This window comes from Pogona vitticeps, chromosome 14 (assembly GCF_051106095.1).
Source record: "Pogona vitticeps strain Pit_001003342236 chromosome 14, PviZW2.1, whole genome shotgun sequence".
Classification (NCBI taxonomy): domain Eukaryota; kingdom Metazoa; phylum Chordata; class Lepidosauria; order Squamata; family Agamidae; genus Pogona; species Pogona vitticeps.
Window position 1 is genome coordinate 216,144 of NC_135796.1, and position 22,448 is coordinate 238,591.

Genomic DNA, 22,448 nt, shown 5'->3' on the forward strand with positions numbered 1-22,448 from the left:
CTGAGCCCGAGGTCGGACTCTGTTTCCCGGCATGCTCTAGGAGGCGCTTCCGGCCCGGGACAGAAAGGCGCCGCGGGGCGCGCTTCCCGTCGGTTTCCGGTGGCCGGAAGAAGCGCCTGGACGTCAGCGGCTACTGAGGAGCCCGGGGAGCGGCGGCGGCGGCGGCCTTGTGGGCCGGGATGGAGGAGAACGACTGGCGCAGCAACAACTTCCGGCAGAAGCTGGTCAGCCAGATGTGAGTCCGGCGCCGGGCCAGGAACCCCAAGAGGAGGAGGCGGAGGGGGTTCGGGCCGGGCCGGGCCCAGGCAGGCCCAGGCCGAGTTGGCGGCGGCGGCGGCGGCGGCAGAAGAAGGAGAGGGCCGCCGCTGTCGCTGGACGTGGCTTGGCTGGGGCCCCCCTCCCGCGTGCGTGGCGGGGGCGGCGGGGAGGCCCTTCGGGGGGGAGGGCGGTCGGGGGTCGCGCCGCCTCCGCTTGGCACAGGCCGGGAGGAAGGGGTGCCCCGCGGAGGGAGCCGCCCGCCTGCCCGCCCGCCCTGAGTATGGGCCTCGTATTCAGCGGGGGGGGGGGGAAGGGGAGGGTGGCGGGGCCCAAAGGCTGCGGGGCGGAAATCCGGCTCCTTATTTTCTGCTTTGCCCGTTGCAGCGAGGAGGCCATGAGGAAGGCCGGCGTGGCCCATAACAAGACCAGCAAAGACATGGAGAGCCACGTCTTCATGAAGGCCAAGTCGCGGGTGAGGGCCTGCTTCCCTCCCTCCCTCTCTCTCTTTCTGGGGGCCCCTGATTCAGTGGGGGAAGGGCAGGACCCTGACCCTCCCCGTGGGGGTGGGGGTGGGGGTGGGGAGGTGCTGAGGGTTAGGTGCCAAGGTCAGACCGAGGGCCCTTCAAGCCCACCTGCCTGCCTGAGGCTTGGGAGATGACCCTTCTTGCTCCTGTATCCACTACAGGCTCCTTTGCTTTTCCCTTCTTCCCCTTCTTTTCCTTCCTGGCCTTCTGGCTGATGCTGCCTCGTGCAGTGACCTTTTCACCCAGGCCAGGCCCTCCTTCCCTTTCAGGAGCCAGCCTTTCCTTTCCTTTTGCTCCGTTGGGTTGGGGTAGGATGGGCAGGGGAGAGGAACCACCGAGGCCATTGAGCCTTCCTCACTTCACCCTGCCAGCTCTTGAAATGGAGTCTTAATTTTTTTTTCCTAACTTAGGAGGAGTACCTCTCTCTTGTGGCAAGGCTCATCATCCATTTCCGGGATATTCGTAAGTAAGAGTATTTCTGTGGAGGAGATTTGGTGGGCCGTTTTGGAACCTGGGCCCTTCCTGCCTTGTGGATTGGGTTGCTGAATGCAGAGCCTGCCCGCTTCTGTCATCGTCCTGGCCGCTCAGTTACCAAGTCCGGGTTTTTAGCTCCAGCCAGGGCTCCAGAAATTTGGGGGAAGAAGCGTCTCTTCCCTTCAGTCTTGTGTTGAAAGCCGAGCACCCATTCAAGGGAACAAGCACCTTCATAGCTTTTCATCTACGTTTCCCTTCCCTGACCTGGCCTTATCCCAGTAGAAGCAACATTTTGTTCACCAAACACTACATTTACAATGCTTTATATTTTATATTTTCTAGATAACAAGAAGTCTATGGCCTCGGCAGGTGGTGAGAACCCTTTCTCCATTCTCTTCCTCCCCTCTCACCCCAATGTTTTAAGAGTATCTCAGGACAGAGCGAACTTCCTGGCTGCTTCCTGCACAGGGGTCATTGGGAAGGAGGGCTTTGTCCTGATCTTGGGCAGAGGGGCTCCGAGTGTGTTTGAGCCCTGGAATGCTGCCTGTATTAAAAACCGGAGGTGGAGAGAAGGGCAAGCAGCCCTCCTGGTCTGGTGGCTGCATGGAGAGAGGTGGTCCAGGGGAGCGTGGCCTCTTTGCTCAGGTTTGCTAAATGGGACTACATGCTTCCAGGTGCTCAGCTGAGCCAGTGCTTCGACTAAGCAGGCAAGGTGTCCTCTGCAGCAGGGCCACTGAGGGGTTTCCTTTCTTCTCTTCCTGGGTCCCGCTTCCCTCCACAGATCCCATGAATGCATTGCAGAACCTGACAGGCGGCCCGCCCGCAGGAGCAGCAGGCATGGGGATGGCGTCTCGCCCACCAGGGGCCCCTCTGGGCCGGATGGCCAGCCTTCCCATGGGGCAGCAGATGAGCCTTCCCGGGCAGCAGCCTCCTGGAACCGCTGGGATGGCCACTCACGGGATCCCTGGCCTCCCTGCAGGCACCCAGCCGAGTGAGTCCTCCGGGAACAGCTGCTTCTTTTGAATCCACCGCTCGGCCCTTCCAGGATCCCTCAAAGTGGAAGGCCGTGCGGGTTCGCCTCCATAGCAGGCATCTCCTCGGAAAGGGCAGCCTGTGGGTGAAACGATTGGCATTCCTCTGCATTCGCCACCTCTCTGGGTGAGACTGTTATAGGGCGCCTTTAATTAGAAAGGGGTCTTTGCGGTCATCTAATTGAGCTTCCTACAAGGTTGGGACATCCTCTACTTACCAAAGCCCAGCATCTGGGAGAGAGTTCCCATTTAATGTTTACTGTTTTTTACATGTAATATTGAACTTGTGGCAATGATCTTTTTTAAGGAGAAAAATGGAGTAAAAAGATTTTAAAAATAAAATAAGAAAATGACCAGAGTCTGCCTTATTTCCAAGATATTTCCCTGGAAAGTTTTTTGCCCTGCAGCCTATGCTGCAAGCGTCAGCCCCCCCCCCCCCCGAGATCCTTTCCCTCTGCTGGACCCTGGTCCCCTTGCCTCGTGGTGGGCTTCCACCCGTGGCTTCTCTGTCAGGTGGTCTCCCTCATGTCTCCCGCAGCCCAGCTGCAGCTCCAGCAGATGGCCCAGCAGCAGCAGCAGCAGTTCCAGCAGCAGCAGTTCCAGCAGGCCCAGCAGAGCGCCCTCCAGCAGCAGTTCCAGGCCCAGCAGCAGCAGCAGCAGGCAGCGGTGGCAGCAGCACAGCAGCAGCAACAACAACAGCAGCAGCAGCAGCAAATGCAGGCTGTCCAGCAGCAGCAGCAACAGCAGCACATGCTCAAAATGCAGCTGCATCAACAAAGCCAGCAGCAGGTAACGAAACCAGACTTCCTTGGTTTCTGAAGCAGGGCTTGGAGTGCTGGGTGGGGGTGGGGGGCCTTCTGGGCTGTGCCACCTTCGCTGCCTCAAACCTCCTTCCCCCAGGCTTGCATGGGATGCCCAGGAAGATCACCAAGATCGCTGTAGCCTGGCTGCTCTTGTAAATAGGCCACGGGGATGTCCCTGGCTTTGTTAGTGCAGTCCCAGGAGCTGCCAGCTTGCATTGTGGTGTGGGGCATTGTACTGTGGCACAAAGGGCATGGCCACCAGTTCACACCCATGTTGCGCCACCGAGGAACTTGTCCCCATGGGAAGGAGAGGATGGAAGGCTGGCGACACCTCCGCTCGGGCAGGACAAGTCACCACTTGTTTGTATGTGAACCTGAGGCAGAAGCAGGACGTTTCCACCTCTTCTCCGACAAGGGGAGGGAGCCCACGGAAAAGGCAGGTGGAGCCGTAGGCGTAGGTGGGATCTGTTGGCAGGAACTGTTATGGGAAGTGGCTTCCTGAGGCAGAGAGATGGATGTCGGCTGACCTGACTCTTCTGGGGCCTGAAACCCACATCCTTTCCATGACGCCCGCTCCCTCTCTCCCCCCCCCTCCAAGGACTCTGCCCTTTTGATTCTTTGGAAGTAGAAGGACCCCTCTGTGGCTTTTGGGTGGCTCCCTTGTCCACGCAAAAGAGATGCTTGTGATGCTGTGATCTCTTCCTGTGTTTAGATGCAGCAGCAGCAGCAGCAACTGCAGCAGCGACTGGCTCAGATGCAGCAGCTCCAGGCCGCTCAGGCTATCCAGGCCCAGGTGCAGGCCCAGGCGCAGCAGCAGCAGCAACAGCAGCAACAGCAGCAACAGCAGCAGCCCATGCCGCAGCAGCAGGCATCCCAGGCCCAGCAGGTGATGCAGCAGCAGATGCAACAGATGCAGCAGCAGCAGCAACAGCAGGTGGCCGCAGCTCAGCCCCCGCCGCTTCCACCGCAGCCTATGGTGTCCCAGGCCCAGACCCTCTCCGGGCAGCTCCCTAGTCAGGTCATGCCTGTGACACTTACCCCCCAGCAGCTGAAAGCCATGCAGGTAAGTGCTGGACACCAGCCCAGAAAGACCTCCTCTCCCCCCCCCCACTGCCTGCCTCTCTGTCCTCGGCAGGTTGCGGGCAGGGCTGGGCAAAGCTCGCTCTGCCTGGGATGCCAGGGAACTGGGCCAGGCGGTCCCGCTGTGGGAGAGACAGGCCCTTCTCAGAAGGCGGGCCTGCCCTTTTACTGTGCACAGGAGGCTGCTGCTTGCTGAGGGCCTGCCTGCTGCTTCCAGGTTTGGCTGAGATGCATCATCTGCAGCGCTCCTGCCTGGGGAGCATGGGAGGCCGGCAGCCCTTGCTTGAGATGCCTCTGCAGAGCTTGCTCAGACTTGAATGGGCAATGAAAACGTTTGTTTTCTCTCTGTGTGTTCCCCTAATTCTCTCTCTCTCTCTCTCTCTCTCTCTCTCTCTCTCTCTCTCTCTCTCTCTCACACACACACACACACACACACACACACACACACACACACACACACACACGTGTGTATGTGAGGAGAGGTCTTCTGGGGAGGGGTTGGAAGGACTGTTCCCCCTCTTTTCAAGCAGGAGATACAGCACCAGGTCTGCGTCTGCATCTGGCTGCAGGCCACCCTTAGCAGCACGTTGCAGGCATGTGTTGTGGGTCCGAGTGGCAGGACAGAAACCTTGTAGAACAAGTCAGCTCCTTAAGTGGCCTTCGCTCAGCACCTGGTGGTGGAGGTGGTGATAAAGGTGCCAGGTGGAGGGAGAGCTGTTCAGGGACTCGTGAGTTGTGGCTGGTGCAGAGTACATTCCCTGCAGCCACCTTCTCACCAGGTGGGAATCCTGGCAGCGTTAATATTAAATACTTCCACACCTGGGCTGACGTGGGCAACCTGTTTGTGCTCTGAATCCATTTCTCCATGAAGGAAACACATACTCTGGATCGAAAAGAGGGCTTGCGCCTCCAAATTGCCGGCTGCTTGGTTGCCCTTCGGGGGATGAGCGGGGCGGTGTGGAAAAGCCCCTGGTGAACTTTGACCACTTCAGGGAACTGCCTGGGGCTGGGGCTGCAGAAGGCCAGCCTGGGAGCCTAAGGGCCACAAAGATGTTAAAGGCGGGTTAGGATACACACCCTGTGACACGTCCTAGAGTGTTTGAGGACAGAACGGTCCAGAAAGAAGAGGAAGCCCCTGTTGCTTCAAGGAAATAGAACAAAACCCCACAGCCAGTCAGGTGGGGAGTCGTTCCGGCATTAAATCCCCTCTGGCCAAGTCCACAAGGAAGCAGGCAGATACCCCTTCTGCCTGTAGCCACAAAGAGTTGTCTGTCTGCAGCCTTGGCCAGGGCACAGAAAGTGTGATTTTGTCAGCCTGCAGGTACACAAAACTCAAGTTTTGTTTTGTTACTCAAGGTAAGAGCCTTACAACAACAACAGCAGCAGCAGCAACAGCAGCAGCAGCAGCAACAACAACAACAGCAGCAGCAGCAACAACAACAACAGCAACAACAAGCAGCAGCAGCAGCAGCTCAAGCTCAAGCTCAGATGGGCGCTTCAGGCCAGGTAAGCCCCTTGTCTGACCCGGACAGCCCAGGAGTCTCTACCTGCTGTGGGGCTGGCAGAGGGCCCTGGTGCTGGAGTGGGAGGCCGAGGCGGTCTCTGAAACGGGCCTGGCTTTAGATTCTGCAGTAATGCTAGGCATGCCTTTGGAAGCGCAAAGCGGCCAGCCGTGGCCGGGAGCCGAGGTGGCTGCTTTCTGCAGGGGGGGGCATCCTCTGGGTAGCAGCGCGCTCCACTCAGTCCGGCGGGGGCTCTTCCTTGCTGGCGTGCTCCAGGGGCCCGGAGAGACGTCGTGTTTTGCTTTCACCAGAGTGAAGCCTCTTGAGGGCCAGCCTTCTCTGGTCATTGGCTGCGTGGTTGCAGGTCCTGCGGGGCCAGAGGTGCTCCTGCCTTCTGGCGGATGATTCCTTAGATGATGAGGCCCTTGGTTTCCTTCCGCCTCCACCTGAGACGCCCCCTCAGGGCCTTGGCCTTGCCATGTAGCACCACCTCTCCTGGTCCTGTTTGGTTTCAGAACCTGAGGAGGGTCTAGTCCTTGAGCAGGAGACCCCCAGGGAGGGCCTGGCATCGCCCAGTGGGGCCAGGAGAGAGTCCTGCCGTGAAACCCCGGATGGAGGGCAGCCGTGGCGGCAGTCTGTAGAGAATGCCCTGGATCAAAAGGCCCCAGAGGGTCTCTCGCTCAGTGCCAAGACAAGGGGCCTCGGGAGCCCACAGTTGCTTCGAAAAGCTGGATCGCGTCTGAGGGTGCAGGCCAGCTTCAGAGCAAGCCTTCCCCTCTCCAGGGCAGAAGAGCTTTGGAGCAGCCCTGTGGAGAGGCCGGGAAAGGGGCTGATGTGTCTGTCGGCCAAGCCTCTCTGGAGCCCGCCTCTTCGTTGCTTGCTGTTTTGGGGGAGGAAAGTCACCCTTTGGGCTGTGGAGGCAGCGAACCCAAGCCTCTTGGGGCTGCAGCCAGCTTCTTGTTCACCTCCTGCCTGGCCACTCAGTGAGAAATCACAAGCAGAAGGCCCTGGCAGGGAGGCTGAGCAGGTGGGCGATGGGCTTGGGTGGCTGGCCTGGACAGAAAGGAGCGCATCCCAGGAGGAGGATTGGGGCAGCACCAGCCTGCCTTTCTGCCCTGTTGTTACCTCTCCAAGGGTCCACTTGCCGCCCACCAGCCTTTCTGTGGAACCCTCCCCTTGTTCATGTACAGAGCGCTATTTGGACCGATGGGCAGGAACACATTTCCTGGGACATGAAACCTGCCCACAGTGTCATCTTGGGGCCCCCAAGGAAAGCCTGCCATGCTTGGGGGTGGCGAGAGGCTAAAGGTTCTGAAGATCTGGAAGCCACATAAAAAAGGGGGTGGGGTTTTCTTTTCTTGGCAGAGTCAGGACACACCAGCACTCCAGGGTGCACTGAAGTGTTTTCAGGAGGTATTTTCATATCAAGCCTAAATTTGTTATACTGGTTTAGCACCACCGAATGCTTCCTCCATAATCATTTCCAACCTGATTTAATTCAACAATAAGAAAGCTTTAGGCCGCAATCACTTCTCTAGGCTGATGTAAGTCAAGCAGCATAAACATTAGTGGCAAATCGCCTGTAATTAGGAAGTATTTCTCATGGTGCACCAGTTGCGCAAGTGAGATGAGCAACGAGGAGTGCAATCCTTGACTCCTTAACACGTGGGCAGGAGGGGTGGCCGGTGAGGTTCACGCCATTAGCGCTTGCACCCGCCTACGCCGGGAATAGCGTTCCAGCCTTGGCTTGTCGAAGCAGAATCATGAATAGGCCCTTTCCTGAGGAGCGGCTGCAGGTCTTCTACCCACTCTGGCCAGCAACGAAGGGCCTGCTCGACTCCCCGTCCTGCCCCTTCCTGAAGGTGGCCTTGGCATCAAGGCCCCTGAGCCTCAAGGCAGAAATGACCCCAAGGGCTTCCCCTCCTTCCGCTTGCAGGTGGGCCCCCCTGCTGCCAGGCGGTGTGCTTTCTGCTCTGTTCCCCCCCATTCCTCTCTCCCCACCTGCATGTGTCTGGGGGGCTTGGTCTGGCTCATGCCTGGTGGTGCTTTCTGCTCCTCTTGCCCCAGCCTGTGTGCGTCTGCGTGCGTGCATACTCTGATGTTTGTGTTGGCTCTGCTGAGCTCTCTTCAGCCCTGCTGGATTCATCTTTTGTGTCAAAGTCAGTCAAGGCCCTTTAGACCCCTCGGAGACTGGACTTCTTTGGCGTGTGCTTTCGGAGGCTGCAGCTGGCCTCCTCGCAGAAGGAGCTTGCGCTGCGCCAGAAGGTCTGCCAGAGGAAGCAGGAAGCACTTCGGGCTCTTGCTCTGTCCAGCTTTTGACAGGCGAAGGGTCTCCCTCCAGCCAGGCAGGGGGCGTCCCTCCCCAGCCAGAGGTGGGATCTTCCCCCAGAGGGCGGCTGCTGAGCACGGGCCGGCCACTCCCACGAAGGCTGCCTGTGCTTTTCCTCCTCCTCCTGCTCTCCGTCTGCTGCATTTCTTGTGATGACTTTTGTCTGTCCCTCTGTTTCCCCCCCCCCCCAAGATGACCAGCGCAACGATGGCCCGAGGCGGGATGCAAATAAGACCACGGTTCCCGCCGGCCAGTGCTGTCTCTGCCATGCCTCCTAGCACCATGCCTCTGGGCGGACAGCCCATGCCACAGGTATTTCCTGGAGCTGATGTGCCATCGTGGGGGTGGGGTGAGTGGGTGGGGAGGGTGATGATGCACTTGATGGTTTTTCCACTGCTGTGCTTTGCATGAGTTCAGGTGGCCATGGGGTGGTGCTTTTTTGCTCTTCCCACAAAGGTGGAGGATGGCGACCCTCCAGGTCTTTGGGTTCGTGTTGGCTTTAGAACAAGCTGGAATTGTTAGCATGTGTACATTACTGAAACAGCGACATCTACGTTGGCTCAGGCATGTTGTGAGAATGGCTGATGGTCAGATTCCAAACGATCTCCTATATGGAGAATTAGTGCAGGGAAATCGCCCCAGAGGGAGACCCCCCCGCTGCGATACAAGGAGATGTGCAAGTGGGATCTGGAGGCCTTAGGAATGGACCTCAACAGATGGGAAGCCCTGACCTCTGAGCGTTCAGCCTGGAGGCAGGCAGTGCAGCATGGCCTCTCCCAATTTGAAGAGACCCTTGTCCAGCAGGCCGAGGCAAAGAGGAAGTCACAAAAGCAGTACAATCAGGGAGCTGGACAGGGGACAGACTGGATTTGTCTTCTGTGTGGAAGGGATTGTCACTCTCGAATTGGCCTCCTCAGTCCCACTAGATGCTGTTTCAAGTCCTTAATACAGAGCACGTTACCATAGTCTCTCGAGACTGAAGGATGCCTAATCCGAATCTGAGTCTAGAAACACCCGGGGTGGGGCTCACCTTGCCCGATCACCTTGCAAGCGTGGTTTGTTCCATCGAAAGGGGTTTTGGACCCTCTTTTGCACAGCCCCGATGGCTTTGCTTGCCCACTCCTTGAGCCTCAGAAGGGGCCAGGGGTCCCACCATGGGCCAGGGCAGAACAGAGGCTGACGTGACCGAGAGCGGATGAAGCTTTGTGGGGCTTGGGGAGCAGATGGAATGCCAGCTCGTCTCTTCACAGACTGGGCCTGCCATCGACTTCACAGGCACAAAATGTGCCGCTTTGGTTGAGCAGTCTGAAGTTCTTCATTGGGATGTGTGTGTGTGTGTGTGTGTGTGCTTTTTTAAAAAAAACTAGACATGGGAGGTGGGGAGAGATGCAGAAGTCCAGGCCATGCAGGTCACGCTTGCAGAGTTCCCTGGGAAGAAGCAGGCAAGTGGGAGGGTGCCCTTCCTTGCAGGCCGGAAGAGTTGAGCTGTGCCTGTCCTGGGGAGAGGGAGGATGGTCCCTTCGGGGCGCTCTGGTCAGTGACTAGAGCAGACGGGATGGCAGAATCGAGCCGTGTGTCTCGGGCCACCCTGGAGCTAGAAGCCCACCTTTTCAAGCCTCTTCAGAGGATGGCATGTGCCTGGCATGGACACCCCCGCCCCCCCCCAGGGCAGGTGCAGAAGACCTGGACTTCCACATAGCAAACAGGCCCCAAGGAAGGGAGTTCTGCCCCTCCACTCACTGTGGCCTTTTGGTTGTCTCGGATTTGCTCGGGGAGGCTGACCCTGGGCAGGCCAGCCATCATACATGGCTATTTGCTGGCATGGGGAGGAGCTTTGGGGGTGGCTGCCCCCCCAAGTCCTGTTTGTAGGGACGTTTCTCCTGCTGACGGCAGCCCTTCCTTCCCTTCCAGGTGAGCCAAAGCAGCCTCCCGCTGATGTCCTCTCCGTCGCCAGTCCAGCAAGCCCAGACGCCGCAGCCCATGCCTCCGCCCCCCCAGCCCCAGCCCTCCCCCCAGCCCGGCCAGCCCAACTCCCAGCCCAACTCCAACGTCAGGTGAGTCGTGCCGTTGGGGGCGGGAAGAGCGGACCCTGTTCCCCTGCCCCGTTCTTGGCCCCCCTGCTTCCCCAGCGGACCCCCTTTGCTCCCTCTTGCAGCTCCGGTCCGGCCCCGTCTCCCAGCAGCTTCCTCCCCAGCCCGTCTCCGCAGCCCTCCCAGAGCCCAGCCGCCGCCCGGACCCCACAGAACTTCAGCGTCCCGTCTCCAGGGCCGCTCAACACCCCAGGTAATCCCCACAGCTCCGGAAGGCGCCCACCCAGACAGTGCCTCCCTCCCCCCAGTTTCAGCCAAACCGGGGGGGGGGTCCTCTTCCTCCATCCCACCTCCCCCCCCTCCAGGCAGCAGTTCCTGCAATGCCGTTGGATGACGAATCCTGCCCGTTGTCAGGAGCCCAGTCCCGGGGGTTCTGGCGTCCTGGGGCCGCCCTGCCGCCTCACCCGCGAGGACCAGAGGGGGACGGCTTGCCATGCAGAATGTCTGCAAGTTGAAGGAAGGAATCCTTTTGAAACCCTGGGAGCCGTGGCTGCCCATCCAGGCCACCCCCAAGGAGACCAGGGTGGTCCTGGATAGCGCCCCCCCCCGTCCCCTTCAACAAAATTAGTTAACAGTGCTTGCTGTGGATGGCTGGTTATCTGAACGTTGCCGTAAGAGAAGGTGGAAGCCCAACGGTGGGGGTTCAAGGAGGCCTCCGCAGATCCTGGGAACAACCCTGGACTGCCCCCCCCCCCCCCCGCACGCATCCCCCGTTCCTGGGCGTGAACTGTGGCCTCCTTGCTTGCCAGGCAACCCCAACTCCGTCATGAGCCCTGCCAGCTCCAGCCAGTCAGAGGAGCAGCAGTACCTGGAGAAGCTCAAGCAGCTTTCCAAGTACATCGAGCCCCTGCGGAGGATGATCAACAAGATTGACAAGAATGAAGGTACCGGCGGGAGGGGCTCGCCCTCGTTTTCGCAGATGGTGGAGAAATGCAAGGATGTGGGTGCAGAGACCCTTGGGTCGGAGGGCCCCCTTTTTGGGCAGCGGGGAATGGGCGGAAGAATTGAGGGGTGGGGGGAGCACTTCTTTTCTGAAGCTGCAGAGGAGCAAGATGGTCTCGGCGGGGGCTCTGCTGTGACATAACTCAGTCGCCCCCGCATTTTATGGCGTTGCCTGTGTTGTGCCTAACGATGCTGGGCCTCGCTCTGCCGTGAGGCACGTGCGTCGTGTAGTGAAAACCCAAGTGGAACGTAAGTTTCCCAAGCCAAGGGCAAAATGCAGAAAGAAGGCCGGCGGGGCCCTGTTTGATGGAGACCGCCCGCCCGCCCTTTCAGAGGCCTCTCTGGCTCTTCCCCCTCCCCTTTTAGACAGAAAAAAGGACCTGAGCAAGATGAAGAGCCTCCTGGACATTCTGACGGACCCATCGAAGCGGTGAGCTCTCCGTCTGCTTCCCCCACCTCCCCATTCCTTTGGGAAGCCCTGGGGGCGGTGGGGGGGGGAGGGAGAGGGAGCGCCTGTCGTGTGAGGAGCCGGGAGAGGACTCGGTTCCTTCACGGAGAGCCACCTTTGTGGCCACGTGGTGGGCTTGGCCCTGGTATCCGGCTGGTGGCCAAGGGCCCACTCCGTGGAGCAGGTTGGCTCACACAAACGCACGTTGACACCGGCTGGCCAGATCTCCCAACAGAGCTCCCCCCGCGTGCCCCAAGAGGACTGGCTTTCAGAAGGCGCAGTATGTGGGTCTTCCACAGACAGCCCCTGGAGATGGGGGAAAGGGGGGGGGCTGCGCAGGGCTGGGATTAGGAGCCCCGGAGGTGACCTTCTCATGGGTCAGGCTCTCAGTGGCCATCCAGCCCCACACTGACTCCTCCGGCCAGCCATCCTGGGCGTCTTGGCTTGGGGACCCCTCCAGCGGCCAGCTCTGCTTCTGAAATGGGGGGGAGGGAGGGGGGTCCTGTTAAGGTCAGGGCCTTCCTCTGCCCTTTGAGGGTCAGCCTTGTAGCTCCATCCTTCTTCCTCTGGGGTGGGTGAAGGTGGGCCAGAGGCCCGTAACGCCCGCCTTCCTTCCATCTTTCCTCCCCAGCTGTCCTCTGAAAACCCTGCAGAAATGTGAAATCGCTCTGGAGAAACTCAAGAACGACATGGCTGTGGTAAGCTGGGTGGTGTCTCTGTGGGCGCGCACGCACGCACGCACGCTCAGGCAGCTTCATGTTCTTCTGCCGCTCTCCCTGTTCCTCCTGCCACGAGCCCTTCTGGGCTTCAGCCCCATGGCCGCCCCAGAAGGCGGGTTCTTTTCCCAGAGGCCGAGCCGTGTCGGCCCAACAAGGGCAGCCGAAGGAAAAAGAAGATCTGGTGGCTGGGCGGAAAAGTCAAAAATTAAATAAACAAAATAAATAAAATAAAATAAATAAATAAATAAATAAAATAAATAAAAGGCAGCAGGATTGGGGTGGGGGGGCAGAGGCTTAGAAGGAACCCCCCCCCTTGGGTGTGGGTGAGAGGAAGCGGGCATGGGCAGCGTGGCTGGCTGGCTGGCTGGCTGGCTCCACAGGGCGGTTGAAGGGGGCCAGCCACTCTGCAGGGGCCCAGGTGCACCCAAGGGAGGGGGAGAGGGAGGAGAGGCAGATCTTGCTCCGTGTTCTGGCTGAGATGGGGCAGGGCTCCCTGGGTGCTGCTTGGGCGCAGGGAGGGAGCTGCAGCGGAGTTGGTGTTGCGGGAGGACAGCTGTCGCAGCAGAAGGCCTGAAAGCTCACCCTCTCCCCCGCTTCCCTCCTCCTTCCCCCCCCCCACGCCATGCTTTCTGCCCTTTTAGCCCACCCCCCCACCACCCACAGTCCCTCCCACCAAGCAGCAGTATTTGTGCCAGCCCCTCCTGGATGCCGTCCTGGCAAACATCCGCTCACCCGTCTTCAACCATTCCCTCTACCGGACCTTCATGCCGGCCATGACTGCCATCCACGGCCCTCCCATCCGGTAAGTGTGGCTGCTGGGAGTTGGTCCCTCACTGGAAGCCAGACAGGGCGGCAGCGGCTTCTAGCCTTCGGGGAGACCTGGGTGGGTGGGTGGGTGGGTGGCAAGATTTCTTCCTTCCTTCCTTCACCCTTCTGGATCACAGGACCTGAAAGGTGCCTTTGCTGCAACAGACCAAGATTTGGGGGGGGGGGCTGCAGGGAAGAGACCCGGCAGGGAAGAGGCCCTTGCAGGTTTCCCCAGCCCCGTGACCCCCTCGCTGTGGGTAGAGGTGGCTTGTGGCCTTGGGCATGAGAGAGGGTGCGTGCGTCTGGCTGGAGGCGGCCGTTCAGATGCCTGGATGGGTGTCTTCGGCAGGGCCCCCGTGATTTCCCCTCGGAAGCGGAAGTACGAGGATGACGAAAGGCAGACCATCCCCAACGTCTTGCAAGGGGAGGTTGCAAGATTAAACCCCAAGTTCTTGGTGAACCTGGATCCCTCTCACTGCAGCAACAATGGCACGGTCCACCTCATATGCAAGCTAGGTAAGCGGCCCAGCAAGGCTGTGCTGGGTTCAAGGAGGCAGGAGGCCTCTGGAGCCCTTCTGACAGTGGGCGGGGGGGGGGGGAGGCAGCGGCGGCAGCAGCAGGGGCCGGCTAGGGACAGGCTGGGGGCTAGAAATCGGGACAGAGCAGGAGAAAGTGACAGCTCGCAGCTCAGCCTGGTGGCTTAGGCACTTTCTGTGCTGTGAGAGAGAAACAGACGGTGGTGCCCCTGAGGTCTGTCAGCCAGATGGGGAGGCAGCCCTGGCATGGGCGCATCCCCCACCCCCCCACCCAGAGGGTGCCCCCAAGGCAAACCAGATGTGCCTCTGCTTCCAGATGACAAGAACCTTCCCAACGTCCCGCCGCTGCAGCTCAGCGTTCCAGCCGACTATCCCGACCAGAGCCCCCTCTGGATCGACAACCCTCAGCAATACGGTACGAAGGGAGACAGCAGAGCGGGGGGGGGGGCATTCCTGCTGCCCTGCAGGTTAAAGGGGTGACCGGGCCCAGCAGAGGGAGGAGGAGCTGACCCCAGGAAGAGCCGCCTTCAGAGGCACCGGGGAGCAAAAGTTCAATGGGGGCTTGGCCGCTGGGCCTTCTCCTCAGGGGGCTGCCACTCATAGGCCTAGAAACTTTTGGAGTTCTTACACCCATTTGTAGACCCAGAGGCCGATACGAATGAAGCCCAGCTACACACCCACCAAGTCCATGGCACTGACCCAGTTAGTGGGGAAGCGTGCTTGTAGAATTACAAAACAGCACCAAAGATGAAACAAAAGCAAAAGTAACTTAAGCACCTTTTAAAACTAAAAAAAAGGTCACCAAAATAAACTGAAATTCACAAATGGCCACCAGAGAGAGAGAGAAGTAATTTAGGTTTTGTCACACGTGTGTGTGTGTGTGTTTTAAAGAGAACACAGGGGTGTCCTGCCACCTCCCGGGTAACTGCCTTGGTAACAGCCCCCCCCCCTTAGGATGCCCCGGTCACCACACCCTTGGACGAAACTCAGCCGAAGAGCCTGGGCGACTCTTGTCTCTCTCCTTCCAGAGGCCAACCCGTTCCTGCAGTCGGTGTATCGCTACATGATGTCGAAACTGCTGCAGCTTCCGGACAAGCACTCGGTCACGGCGCTCCTCAACACCTGGGCCCAGAGCATCCGGCAGGCCTGCCTCTCGGCCGCTTAGCCGGGCCTCGGCCGCGCCGGTGGGCCGGGCGAGGAGAGCAGAGACGCCTTAATGTTTTGTTGACTAGGAATTGGGTTTTGTGGAAGAGCCCGGTGTTAGGTGTAGCCTCTTGTGCTTCTTCTGCCTCTTGTGGGGACTTGCCAGGTGGCGCTGGAGTTTCACAGTCCTCAAGGCAAAGATGTGTTAGCAACCTTATTATTATTATTTTTAAAAATGCCTTCTTAGAGAAGAGTGTGTGCAGACTTCCGTCAGGGAGTCTCTCTAGTAAAGGCGAAGGGAGGGCGCCCTTCCGGCCTGGCCCCGTCTCGGTGTGCATGTGCTGCGTAAGGTTGGGTGGATGCCGTCCTGGGAAGAGGCGGCTGCAGCCAGCAGAACCCAAGCTGGCCCACGTTAGCTCCGCTCAGAGGCAGGGCTGAGCCGGGGGCAGCTTGTGCGGTTCAAGACGCAAGGCCGCCAAACCCGGCTCTTGGTCTGCTCACCTGCTGGTGTCCCACAGGCGGCTCTGCCCTTTGTGGGCCTTTTCCTGGGCTTCTGTCTCGGAAACGTCACTGTCCCTCCTCGTGCAGGGTCTCCAAGGCAGCCTCCTGATGCTGGAGCCACCATCGCTGTGGGGTGGCCATGTACATTTCAGGACCTTTTTTTAAAAATGGACTTTGTAAGTGCTAATTAACTGCAATACGAGAGTATCGATATTTCATATGTGAACTAAGGCATTTGTTTTATTGTAATAATAAATGTATTGTTCCAGTGTTTAGCACTCTCTCCCTCGCTCTGTTTTTTCTGGGCCATCTCTGCCGCTTCCACCGCAGCCTGCTGACCAGAGGGTCACAGAATGACACTGGCCTTTAACAGATTTATTTTGCTGACCCCCCAGCCTGGTGGGGGCAGAGGGGCCTTTCTTACACACAGACCACCAACTGCTTTACTTAAAGAGCCATCCGATTCCATTACTGAGGAGGGGTCACTGCAAGGGGACAAGAAGTGATACTGAGGGTCCGGTTAGGTGGGAAGGGACGCCCGAGCCAGTCTCCTCTGGGGCCTGAAGGAAGGTCCCTTCCGGGCAAAGGGGTTCGGCTCAAGGCAGCCCCAGTTGCTAAAGCACCGTCCGGTGCAGCCTTTTTCTCTGGACGGCCTGCGTTCTCTTCTGCCGCTCGGCGAAAGCGTTGCCTAACGTTTGCTTCAGGGCTGGCAGCACAGCGCGTTCCGCAGCCGGCAGTGGGGTGAGGATCCTGCTGAAGGACAAAGAGATGAGGTCAACAACTCTGGTTTTTCAAGAAGCTTGGACTGCATTCCCCAGTGCCTTGGCAACAAGCATCCATGCTCCCAGCCGAGACCTGCTTCCTTATCGTTTGGAGTTAGGGTGGAAGCAGGTCTTAGGGCTGCCCAGTTGCAGGCAGTGTTGGAGAGACATGGTGGAGGCAGCCTTGGAGACCAGCTGTGACCCTTTGGCCACCCTGTAAGGTGAGAGGAGCTCCTTCTGGGGGGCACCCGCACGGGATCGGACCTGTCACACCCTCCTCTATTGGGAAAGCCCCCCTCCTCCGGGAACAGAGGGCCGCCTGCCCCAGCCAACTCTCCAACTGGAGCCCCTTCCCAAGAGGATCGGGCCCTTCTTCAGCCCAGAAAGAGCCAGCATTTAGTGCATGCGTTTGGAGAAGGGGGAGGCGAGGCCTTGAGCGTCTGGGCTTCTTGCATCCCTCCTGCTTGCCACTTGTCTAACATCCCATGCTGTGGGGCTGGTGAGGGCAGCAGCTGATCTCAGCCCACGTCACCCCCTAGGGCTGGGGAAAGTTTGGGGTCCGCTGGCTCCCCATTCTTGCTGCAGGAGGCCCTCCATAAGACCCTTGTCGGGAGGGGTGGCAGAAGGGTGGAGCTGCCACCGCTGGGAAGGTGTGGGTGGCAGCCTCTGCCAAGCTGAGAAACCCATTTACCAGGTCTTGGGAGCGTTCTTCATCCTGGGCAACCGTCCGCTCTCCCGGCTCCTAAAGGCAAAGACATCCAGCACAGCTCAGGGGACTAGGTGGTTCCTGCTCGCGAACCGGGCCCCCTCCGAGGTCTGCGCAGGACGGGCAGCATGGCAGCCAGGGGGCGTTCGGACAGGGTTCCTGCTCTTGGCCTGTGGCTTGCCAATAAGCTCCCATGATGAACAGATGGAGGAGGGGGGGGGGACCCCTCATAGGAAGTGTATGAATTCTTATCTCACCTTACCCCCCCCCTTGCCATAAGCCCCAGCTTCTACCAAAAATAAGCAGAAGGGGTAAAAGGTGGCGTGGGGTGGCAGCGGCTGAAGCATCCACCGTCTTGTGAACCCCAGGTGGGGGACAGGCAGCCTTCCAGAGGTTGCAGGTGCTGCCTTTGCCCACTGTGAAGGCTCAGGGTAGGAGAAAATGGAGCGGCCATCTTGACAACCTTACGGGGGAGCACAAATGCCACCCAACCTGCAGGCCAGGGTGGTTCAGAGTCCAGAGAGGAAGGGCGGGTTGGTGTGGCGTTCTGGCGCTGAGCGCCACAGCTCGGTGCTCTTCCACAGGAACCTCCCCGGGCTCCCCACTGGCGAGGGGTGGGGTGGGGTGGGGTGGGGACAGAAGCTCTTCTCCCAAGGAATGAAGGAGGGGCCATCCCCAAAAGGGCTGGGGTGGGCTAACACCATTCGCTGCCCTGAGATGAAGCGAGCGAGCAGGGAAGTGCCACTGGGAATCTCGAGACAGTCCAAAAGCCGGGGCTTCCAGCTGTTTCACCTCGCTCACGTAACAAGCGTCGCCCCAGAGGAGAGGCTGGCCAATCCAAGGTCATCGCTCAGAGCTTAGAGCATTCTGCCTGAAGCAGCCACTGAACGGCAAGTCACCCAACCCAGCCACTGGGCCTTTCCCAGAACATCATCTGATCTTGTGTCTGAAGAAAGGAAGGGGCTCCTTGGATAGGCACCTGCTCCACCCCTTCCCAGCCCCCCCCCCACTACCACTTCCCCCAGCTTGCAAGCAAGGTTCACACGGCAGAGGCGCCTCCTGCCCTCCTCTCTCACTGTGAACTGCCTTACCCAAGGTGGCCAGCGAGCATGGACTCTTCAGGGATCCTCCTGGTCTTGTGGATGTCCTCCAGGCACGATCTCAAATACATCAGCTGGAGGACAGAGGAGACCCAGTGACCCTCCTGCTCCTTCCCGACTGCGCCGGGAGCAGGACGTGGAGGGGAGGGGAGGCGGCCTCACCTCCTGCATCTGCATGTGGTTGATGTTCCACAGCTGGCGGATGACCACCTCGCACTCCTCCAGCGTCGGCGGCTTCCGCACGTGGGAAGGGAGCACGTTCACCAGGAAGGGGTTGGAAGAAGCCGCCGGAATCCTCATCTCCCCGCTCCTGTCCTGACTCTCCGAGGGGAAGCGGACCGGGGACGTCGCTCGGTCACAGACAGCCGTGCCTCTGAAACGCCGATAGGGACTCCCCGTGGAACGCCCACGGCTGGAAAGCTTGGCAGGAGGCTCCACGTCTCTAAGAAAACAAGGAGAAACCGGCATGGGAGGCGGAGGGAGGGACGTGTCCTGGCCTCTGAGAACTTTCGTCCCGACGCCAAAGAAGGGAGATGGGCATCACAGTCCGGTTGCAGAACACAACGCTGGCCTGTCTCATTTCTGTTTTGGTTTCGTTTTTTAATCGAAGGAAAGTGTGCAAATGGCTTCTGCACAGTCAAAGGGAGCCAATTCTCCCTCACGGCTCTGGCGAAGGCCAAGCCCCTCCAAGGCAGCGGGAGCCTCACAGGCTTAGAGAAACATCTCCTTCCCTGGGGGAGCTGCTGCCTTTCACCCAAACGGGAAGGCCCGCCAGGGTAACACGACAGCAGAAAGAGGAGCCAGGCTGGCAGCCCAGTGAAGACCAGCGTTCTCTATCTGGCAGAAAGGCGCCTTCCTGGGCATCAGCCACTGCCCCAGGGGCCTGTGGAAGAAGTGGCCAGGCGCCCACAAGGACGTGCACCAACCGGCACAAGCATGTCCACCTGGATGACGCCGTGGGACTCCGTGGCTAATCCAGGCCGGGAGGGGAGGGGAGGGGTGGGGGGGGCTCTGTGGCAGCAGGGGGAGCGCCCCCCGCATCCTTGCCCACTGCTGTTGGCAGCCTCTGCCACGGCCCCTGGAGTCAACCTACTGTAGGTTCTCCATTCCTAAAAAGATGGGTGCTCTCCTATTCTTTTATCTTTCATCACAGCTGGTCGGTGTCAAACTGTTACCAGCTCTTCAATGCAAACCGTTGGTCCGCCCCACTCGAGGCTTCTGCGACCCCAGGAGAGGTTGCCAAACCTGCCAGGAACGCCCACTGGTGGCCCTTCCGTGGGCTCTGGGCTGGGGGCCTCTGCTTCCTCCTGTGCGGTGGCCCTGTCCTCCTCTTGCCGCCCTTCCGCGCTCGCCTCTGCCACCCGCTCCTCTCCCTTGGGAGGAGGCCCAGCGCTCTCGGTGGGCTTCTCCTCCAGCTGCTCTGAATCTATACAACATATAAAAGAAGAGTGGGGGGAAATAACAGGGACATGGAGTTGTGGCTATTATTGATTTAGCAAGCATGCAGCCTGCCCTTCAACCATCAACAACACCCAAACCCACTGATACGAACAAGACAGTGATAAAATACAGAGCACGTATGGTTAAGAGCCTGTTTGTCCACTCCAGAAGGTGTCCCAAATGGTTAAACGATAGATTTATTTATTTATTTATCTATTTGATTTACACCCCACCCACCCCCAGACAGCGTCTACTGGGGTTGGATGGACCCCGTCCACATCCTGGCCCAGCACGTCCACTGGGGTGACCAGAGCAGCCTCCGGCGCCCAACCGCAATGGATCTGAAGAACCACCTCACCCAGAAACACTCCCCCCCCCCCCCGCAGTGCTCCAGGACCTTGCCCACACAGGGGATAAAGGGGAACAAAAGAGTTCTTTTGTCTGACACAAAAGGCCTTCCCCTTAGACCTTGGGGGCACAATGGGGCTGGGCTGGGCTGGGCTGGAGGGGGGCTTTTGGCAGGAGGACCCCCGCCCACACCCATGTACCTTCTTTGCTCAGCTCCTCTGCCGTCCAGGAGCTGCTGCTGTCTGCCTTGCCCACCACGCTGCTTCTTGGGGTCACCTTAGCAGGTGAGATGCTGGGAGAAAACTCTGCAAAGAGAGCAGGAAGGGAAGGAGCAAAGCAGGGGGATCGGAGGGGGGAAGGGTCCCTGGAAACCCTCCCTCGGGGCGGGCACAGAAATCTTTGGGTTCCAAGCAAGGCCGAAGAGGAGGAAGAGTCCCAGAGGCACCCTTGGGCGTTCCCTGGAACAGATGGTGGAGCAACCAGACCCAGCGCTTCGGGCTCTCCTCTCCCCTCACCAGGCTGACCAAGAGTCCGGCAGGGGTCGGGTGGGGGGGAGATCCTGGTTCATCTCCTTCCCTCTTCTCCAAAGACCCCATGAGATTACTCCTTAGCTACCCCACCCTTCCTCAGCCTCAACCAGCCAGGCCCCCAGAAGCTTCGAGGGGCTACTGGTGGGCTGGCCTCTCATCTGCCCCTGCCCTCCACCAGCTGGGAGACCCCAGACCACCCTCAGCCTCCTCCGACGCCAGAAGCTAAGCCGAGGGATGCCTGGCCACGGCTGGACTGGGAGGCCAGTTGGTGGCCCCGGGGAAGGTGGCGATGGCTAGGAAAGGCCCCCGCCCGAAGCCCCAGCTGCCAGTTACAGAAAGTCACCCGAAGGGGTGGGAGGGGGGTGAGGGCTGGGTTGCTGCTGAGAGTCCCGAGTCCAGTGGCCCTGCTCCACCCGCGGCCACTTTGCCTGCCTCACCTATCCTCAGGTGGCACAAGGAAGAGGCCACAAGGAGGCTTCAAGGAGCACAGAATGGACCGGAGAAAGCAGGAGAAGACCCAGAACTGCCAGAACGGAAGCGGCCTCGCCTCCATCAAAGCTTCTGCTCTCCAAGGGTCCTTTCAGTGACCCCTGGCCCCTCTGCACCCCCCCCCCCCCCCGTGCAGCCACGGAATCGTCTCCACGTGGACACCGTTACCTTGCCTTGTGGCTGGAGCAGGTCTCCGACTCAGCTAAAGCAGGTGTGGCTGCCAGGAGGGCTCCTATGGAAGTGGGTGGGGTTACGTGGGAGGTGCCAGGAGTTGGGTGTCCCCCCCCCCCGTGGCTGGCCCCAGCCAGGCTCCACACGGGGAGGCAGCCAGGGTCACCTCCTGAGCCCAAAGGAGAGAACGGCTGGGCCACGAGCCCCACGACTGGCGCCCCCGTGGCACCCGCTTCGAAAGCCACGTTGTCTCTTCTTGCAGCTACCACAAATTCATCATTCTGGGAGAAAATGCAGAATGCCCAACGGAAGACTGAGAAGGATGCCCGGCGGGTGGGATTTGGCTGGTCAGGAGAGGGGGGGGCAGGACAGGGGTGTGTGTGTGTGTGCATGCATGCGTGTGTGTGCGTGTGGAGTCCTTACCTGTCTTCTGCAGCATGGGGTGCATGATGAGCTTGTAGTGAAGGTCTGCAAAGGAAAAACCCACTTTTGTTATTGGAAGACCCCCCCCCCAGCCAAGACTTTTGGACGATGTCAGCTGTTGCACAAGGCAAGCCCACCACCCTGGAGCACAGCAGAGAGCAGGCGGGGGGGGGGAAGTGGGGTGCGGGGGGGGCAATGCCAGGCAAGGGGTCCCGGCGCGGGGGTGTGTGTGTGTTTCCAGACAGTTGGGAAACGCCTATATAGTCGGGGGGGGGGGGGCGAGGGGAGTGTGTGATGGCGGGGAGGGGAGGCTGAGCATCACTTTCACGCCCCCCCCAAACCTCTGGAAGCCAGAAGCTAACCCCCCCTCCGCCCTCCTCCGGGGTCTCTGGCGACAGGGGGGTGGGGTCCTCCGCGAAACCGGGAGGGGGGGGAGCGGTGGGGGGGCAGAAAACCGGGACCCCCAACGCCCCGGGGAGGAGGAGGAGGAGCCGCCCCCGCCTGGGGGGCGCGCGCGCGGGGGGGGAGAGAAGAGGTTTCCTTCCCTTCCCTTCCCCCGCGTCTCCCTCCCTCCCTCCCTCCTTCCCCGGAGCGAAGGGCACACGTGCGAAGCGGTGGACGCGCGTCGCCGCCGCCGCCTCCCGGCCACCCACCGCGGTTCTGCCGCCGGAGGAGCTCGACCTCCTGGTGGAGCTGCCGGAGGGTCTCGGCGTGTTGCCCCTGCAGGAACCGCAGGCTCCGCTCCAGCTCGGCCGCCGCCCGCTTCCAGCCTTCCTCCTCCGAGGAGGAGGAGGCCGCCCCCGGAGCCGGAGCCGGCGGCTGGGCCGGGGGGCGAAGCGGCGGCCTGGAGGGCACGGGCGGCGGCCCCGGCCGGGCGCCTCCCTGGGGGGGCGAGGGCAGCGGCGGGAAGCCCGAGCTCGGCATTTGTTTTTCGGGGGTGGGGGCTGGGGGTGTCCCGGCGGGGTCTCCTTCGCTGGCTGGGGCGCCGCGGGGCCGCGCAGGGAGGGGGGGCGAGGAGGGGAGGGCGGCCCTGGGCGCGCCCCCGCCCCTCGCCTGGCCTGGCCGCGCGGCCTCCGTCGCCGTGGGAACGGGCCCGGTCCGGAATGGGGGGGGACGCCCGCCCGCTCGGGCTTTCTCCCGGGCCAGGCCGGAGGGGGCTGTCCCGGGAGGACCCCCGCCGCCGCCCTTCTCCCCGCCAGCCTCCGGTCGGAGGGGGGGGAGGGCTGGGCCCAACCTCCGCCCCCCCCTGACCCCACTGCAAGGGATCCCTCCCCCGCGAGGAAGAGGAAGAAA

General features: G+C 60.4%; 2 protein-coding genes across 4 annotated transcripts; one reads left to right on the forward strand and one right to left on the reverse strand.

Moving 5' to 3' along the window:
• The first annotated feature begins 25 nt into the window (after nucleotides 1-25).
• Nucleotides 26-15,462, forward strand: MED15 (mediator complex subunit 15). Of its 2 annotated transcripts, XM_072983401.2 has the most exons (18): nucleotides 26-235; nucleotides 643-730; nucleotides 1,193-1,244; nucleotides 1,599-1,628; nucleotides 2,038-2,247; nucleotides 2,826-3,076; nucleotides 3,803-4,153; nucleotides 5,527-5,676; nucleotides 8,194-8,313; nucleotides 9,913-10,055; nucleotides 10,157-10,284; nucleotides 10,841-10,975; nucleotides 11,400-11,463; nucleotides 12,113-12,179; nucleotides 12,842-13,002; nucleotides 13,357-13,523; nucleotides 13,860-13,958; nucleotides 14,572-15,462. In XM_072983401.2, exons 1-18 carry the CDS (start codon nucleotides 180-182, stop codon nucleotides 14,706-14,708), a joined length of 2,409 nt encoding a protein of 802 aa, XP_072839502.2. In that variant the 5' UTR covers nucleotides 26-179; the 3' UTR covers nucleotides 14,709-15,462. The 2 variants fall into 2 exon arrangements, with proteins under 2 accessions (XP_072839502.2, XP_078237980.1); XM_078381854.1 differs by lacking the exon at nucleotides 26-235 and having other exon boundaries at nucleotides 684-730; nucleotides 1,193-1,248.
• LOC110081971 (coiled-coil domain-containing protein 74A-like) lies at nucleotides 15,401-22,407 on the reverse strand. Of its 2 annotated transcripts, none has more exons than XM_072983404.2 (8): nucleotides 21,809-22,407; nucleotides 21,156-21,200; nucleotides 19,743-19,847; nucleotides 19,000-19,180; nucleotides 17,917-18,196; nucleotides 17,746-17,828; nucleotides 16,640-16,690; nucleotides 15,401-15,937 (listed from the first exon to the last, which is right to left on the reverse strand). In XM_072983404.2, the coding sequence occupies exons 1-8, from the start codon at nucleotides 22,077-22,079 to the stop codon at nucleotides 15,802-15,804; spliced, it is 1,152 nt and encodes a 383-aa protein (XP_072839505.2). In that variant the 5' UTR covers nucleotides 22,080-22,407; the 3' UTR covers nucleotides 15,401-15,801. The 2 variants fall into 2 exon arrangements, with proteins under 2 accessions (XP_072839505.2, XP_078237983.1); XM_078381857.1 differs by having other exon boundaries at nucleotides 15,401-15,940; nucleotides 21,809-22,403.
• Nucleotides 22,408-22,448: the final 41 nt, after the last annotated feature.